At 50.4% G+C, this 5469-nt stretch overlaps 1 protein-coding gene across 2 annotated transcripts; it reads right to left on the minus strand.

Annotated features, from left to right (window-relative positions):
- Positions 1-4926, minus strand: zgc:122979 (uncharacterized protein LOC641576 homolog). 2 transcript variants are annotated; one of them, XM_063210100.1, is made up of 5 exons: positions 4323-4926; positions 3651-3748; positions 2841-3084; positions 1728-2329; positions 1-866 (listed from the first exon to the last, which is right to left on the minus strand). In XM_063210100.1, exons 2-5 carry the CDS (start codon positions 3741-3743, stop codon positions 633-635), a joined length of 1173 nt encoding a protein of 390 aa, XP_063066170.1. In that variant the 5' UTR covers positions 3744-3748; positions 4323-4926; the 3' UTR covers positions 1-632. The 2 variants fall into 2 exon arrangements, with proteins under 2 accessions (XP_063066170.1, XP_063066171.1); XM_063210101.1 differs by lacking the exon at positions 4323-4926 and having other exon boundaries at positions 3651-3898.
- Between the last annotated feature and the right edge of the window lie 543 nt (positions 4927-5469).

The raw sequence follows: 5469 nt of genomic DNA on the forward strand, positions 1-5469 counted from the left end.
CGTTTTTTTATTTATTATGTTAAATATACTGAATATAAAACATTCATATTATAATGAACTTGTCCCACATGCGTCATGCAGTGGTTGTTTAAATAAACGTACATATAGTTCAGTGAAACATGACACTGGTCAGCTCTCATAGAGACAAGGGCAGGCGATGTGGCGATCGCCTGTAGCGACATAGCGCGCACACAACCTGCCGAGCATTCCTGTTTGTCCAGGATCAGAACAATATACATTGCTCAAGAGGATTGTAAAAAGAGCAAAATAAATACCTCCAAAACACAGAGCGCTCAACTTGAGCCTTTCTCAACCAAAACATTTTTTTTTAAAAAGCCTAACTGGCTATAGGCTGATGTGCGTTGTCGATTTAGAGATGTTCTAAATCTGAAACACACACTTGGTTGGTCACCAAAAGAAGGCTCCGCTGACATTCCAGCTCCGGAGAGTAGAGTAGCACCTCTAAATTGTTAATGTGTTTGTAACTTTCAAGACTCCTGTTCACTTGTGCTGACAGCTGGAACAGTCCTCTGGTCTCAAGATCACATGTTGTCCCATGCACACGTAAAGCACGTGTTCCGATGCATGTGAGTATGCCTGTTAGTATGCGTGTTTTCTGTGCACTGTCCACATTAACATTGTCCAAGGCTGTGCCTAATAATCTCCTTGCTGGGCGGCGGGATCCTATCAGGGAACAGAACCTCGAATTTGACCAATAGGTCGCCTCGCTGCGTGGGGCACTTGGAGCGTGGGAGGCCCTCCCCGATCAGACGGCGCGTCGAGCCAGGCTTGATGATGTCACTGCATGGGAGGGGCTTCTTTCCGCCATCCAGAGTTGGCACGGTAACAGTGCATCCACAGAGAGCCTGAGAGGAGAGGAGAGGAGAGGAGAGGAGAGGAAGAAAGGATGGTGTGGGGGGGGGGGGGGGGGTTAAAATGGATTATGGGGAGCAGAGGAGAGGAGAGAGGGAGAGAGAGAGAATAAAGAGGGATAAGTATCATGCCTGTTTCTCTTGACACATTTATATAATAGGTTGGTTGCATCATACCAGGAATATGGAGCAGACTGTTCCCTATACAAATGCACTAATCTAGTTTTCTGTGTGTCTGTGCGTGGGTGAGTGGGAGTGATAGAGCTGCTGAAGGAGAGGAGAGAAGTCTGAATGACTGAGTGTGCTGTGCGTGGGGAGGAGTGAATGCAGTGTGAATGTGTGTGAATGTGTGTCTGCGTGAATGTGTGAGTGTGCCCGTGTGTGTGTGGGGCGTGTGGGTGGATGCAGCAAAGAGGCTATATTTAGAATCGGCTCCCTCTCTGCAGTATGAGGAGGTGAACAAAAGGCACATACACACTGACACCTCCACTACTGAGGCTGCTGTCCACCCACTCACCCAGTCATCCACTCCACCCCCCACTGCCATCCACACCCCCACCCCCACCCTCTACCTATCTGGCAAAAGGAGCCCAAGGCAAGTCACACAATCATTGACACTAGCTGTCAATGACTCTGGCACTAGCCACTATGGTGTTGCCCATTCACCACCCTCTATACATCCATGTTCCATGTCTGGGCAGAAACGCAGCCCATAAGCCCATTAGACATAAGGCACTCACTAGCTGACAACTCCACTAGTATCCAGGCATCAGTGCCCTCCGCGCCCCAACCTCCCATCGCCCGCCATGTGGTCTTGGCAACAAAAAAAAAGACAGGCTGAGAGATGAGCCGTACCTCGCGCAGGGTGATCTCCGCCGTGTACAGCAGGTTGGAGCCCTCCCGCCGGAAATGCGAGTGCTTCTTCTCCTTCACCACGAATACGATGTCCTGCGCGGCACCGCCACCGCCACCGCCACCGCTGCTGCTGCCGCCTCCCGCCTTGAGGCCGGCGCCGGGGAAGGTGATGCGCGTGCCCTCGTGCCAGCCCTTCTTCACCTCCACGTTCATTACGTGCTCCTGGGCGCTGGCCGAGCCCCCGCTGCCGGCGCCGGTGGACAGGCGCACGTGCTTGGTGACGCCGGTCAGCAGCTCCTCCAGCGACACCTCCAGCTCCAGGACCTTGCTGCTGGGCACGGCAGAGCCTCCGTTGGCACTGCTGCTGCCGCTGCCACCACTGCCACCGCTGCTGGTGGCACCGCTGCTGCTGCTGCTGCTGTGCCCGCCGCTGTGCCCGCCGCTGCCATTGGCGCGGGTGAAGGCTGTGTGCAGGAAGGGGTTGAAGAGGTCGGAGAAGTCTCCGGCGTCGATGTCAATGTTGAAGAAGCGGCCGGAGGACGAGTGGGTCTTGGCCGGCGGCGAGCTATCTCCCTTGGTAGCTGGCCTCTTCATGCACGCGTCTAGTTTTAAAGGGGTACAGACAGAAAGCATTAAATGAATGAGTGAATCAATCAATCAATCAATCAAACAATCAATCAATATCTGTGGAATTGTGTGTGTGTGTGTGTGTGTGTGTGTGTGTGTGTGTGTGTGAGTCTGTGTGTGTGAGTCTGTGTGTGTGTTTGTGCGTCTGTTTTGAAGCAGTGTAGCACTTCTGTGCATACATGTACTGTATGTATGGATGGATCTGTATTGAAAGCGATGGACTACTTGATCAATTATTTATAAAACCTGCAGCTTTCTGCACGAGTGGCAATGTGTCGCTGTCTGCCTGTAAGTGCATCTGTGGGTGCATCGATTTCACGCCGCTGTGGAAGTGTGTGTGTGTGTGTGTGTGTGTGTGTGTGTGTGTGTGTGTGTGTGTGTGTGTGTGTGTGTGTGTGTGTGTGTGTGTGTGTGTGTGTGTGCGTGTGTGTGTGCCTGTGTGTGCTTGTGTGTGTGTGTTTAAAAGACACCAGAGGTGTTACTGACCTCGCCTGTCGTACTGGTTGCGCTTCTGCGGGTCGGTGAGCACGTCATACGCCTCGCGGATCTCCTTGAACTTCTCGGCGGCGTCCTCCTCGGGGTTCTTGTCGGGGTGGTAGCGCAGCGCCAGCTTGTGGTACGCCCGCCGGATCTCGTCCTCGTTGGACTCTGTCGTCACGCCCAGCAGCGAGTAGTAATCCTTCACCGGTGCCACCGACTGCACGGGCACCTCGCACTCCTCCGCCGTTTCCTGTAGACACACAGAGAGACACAGGCGCGGATATTACACACATGCATTCAGCACCACAGCATCGGCAAGTGTGTGTCGGTGTGGGTAAACCAGAATGTCAGTGAGCGTGTTGGTGCGGTGAGTTGGTGTTGGTGTGTGTGAGTGATTGAGAGAGGACTTGCAGCGTGTGTGATTGGAAAGCTTTGTAGTTGTGTGCCAGTGTGTGTGTGAGTGAACGAGAAAGGATTTACAGAGTGTGTGTTTGAGTAAGTGTGACACTGTGTATAAGAAGTGAGGATGAACTTTGAACAGATTGGGTGATGATGGGAGAGAGATGAGACGCTATCAGGAGAGATAAAAGAGAGAGGAAGGAGCAGGGGATGCTGAGAGGTTGCAGAGAGAGAGAAAGAGAGAAAAAGAGAGAGAGAGACAGCCGAGGATGAAAGATGAAAGACTGCAGAAGAGAAGGGTTCTCTGGGAACAGGATCAAACGAGCACACGTATGAAACATGGATGAAACATGATGTAGGTCAAATCTGAATATTAATTAAAGAAATGGTGAATGACATAGAATGTCCTCTTCTTACCTCCGAGCTATGGCTGTCTTCGCTGTGAATCACCCGCACTTTGCACTTGACATTCTTGTGCTTGACGCCGAACTGGGTCCAAATGAGCACCATTATGCCTGTGAGAGAGGGAGGGTGCGAAGAGAGAGAGAGAGAGAGAGAGAGAGAGCAAGAGAACAGACTGTGCCTGCTTGCCTAGTAGTGCCGGTGCCTGTGCCTGTGGCTGGCTGTCTGACTGACTGTGAGAGGCTGTGAGAGAAGTGTGAGCTACCGAGTCGCCAGCCTGCTCCTTTTATACAGCCCAGGCAGCACGCGCATCCTACGCTACTACTGAGCATCCCCGACATCCCCCGCTACGTGGTGCCGGAGTTGCCGCATCATCTCGCCATGCCATAGGCAGACGGGGCACACAGGCACACGGATGTGCCTGCCCATATCGCCATGTAGAGAAGCATTTCCGGAATTCTTCCAGCAGAACACCTTTTGTGCATCTCACCCCATATGCCTTCAGTCTTTTTCATGTGCATCCATCTTCCCTTCCAGTACATGTCTTATGCAATTTGGGGGGCATTGTTTTTGATGGTCATGCCTATTTACTATGGCTCCTATGCTGTATACAGGCATTTCTATGGACGTGCGAGTGCGCTCAATTATGTAATAATATGCAGCAGTGGCAGGTGAATCCATACTTACATGGACATGTTTCCTCGGCGGAGCGGAGCTGCACCAATCAGGTGCCGAGGAGGGTGAGGATTCCATTCCAGCCGGAACTGAGGACAAATTAGGATAGGATTTATCATGCAGCGAGAATCTTCTTCACAGGGACATCCAGTGACGGCTGTAGGAGTTGTAGCATGTCTTGCACCCGCTTAGTCTAGACATGTTGAGCCACATACAGAGTGCGTTAACAGTGATGAACCGGACACATTTGTCATAGGCCTATTCATAATAACAGGCAGAATGTGTATCTTAACAAAATTATATTTGATTGATTTAGGTTAGGCCTTATTAGGCTGATTTGTGGTAATAACAAGCATTTGATTTTACAGATTGTAGCCTATTGACATAGAAATGACTGGTTCACTATCATGAAAAGCTGTAAGGTAAATGGCAACGAAAGTCAATAGGCTTAGTAACTATTAAACTTATCTTTAGGAAGCCGTAGTCAGGCGATTGAGGAAGGCAACATAGCCTATTCAGCGTGGCAAGTTGAAGAGGACAACCGCGAAATCAAAAACAGCAGACATGGACAATGGACAGAGGAAAACGCACGTGCGCTTGGGAATGTCGTAACCGTTTGGTCACGCTATGGGCAGATGGAGTAGTGAATCGATATGAAATGTTTACAGTTTTATCACGCATAGTTTTACAGGCGACCCTGATTTAGGAAGCTCCAATAAACGCAGCGTATGACGTAATATCACACGTGAGAGACGTAAACTGTCGCCATCATATAAAATTCAGATGGCTGAGCGCATAGGGATGCAAAACTTTTTAAGTAGCCTATAGGATTCCTTTGACAGAATGTAAGCCTATTAACTTGAAAGCTAACGAATAAATACAGCCCATGAAACATGACTACACAGACTGTCATCAACCTCAATTGAATTATTTATTGGAATGCCAGGAGTTATAATGGCTGAGTAAATGCATCTTGATGGTGGCTGTGCAGCTGGAAACGATGCACTAGGATGTAGTAGACAGACCAATGCACTTCACGCCAGAAAGCACTGCAGAGGCACAGAGGTGAGTGAGTGCACGGCACTGACATCATGCGTCTAAAGCATTTATTCCGCACGAGGATAAAGAGCAGAGCCCCGACATCCCTAGCAGACCTCAC

Source organism: Engraulis encrasicolus, chromosome 11 (assembly GCF_034702125.1).
Source record: "Engraulis encrasicolus isolate BLACKSEA-1 chromosome 11, IST_EnEncr_1.0, whole genome shotgun sequence".
Taxonomy (NCBI): Eukaryota; Metazoa; Chordata; class Actinopteri; order Clupeiformes; family Engraulidae; genus Engraulis; species Engraulis encrasicolus.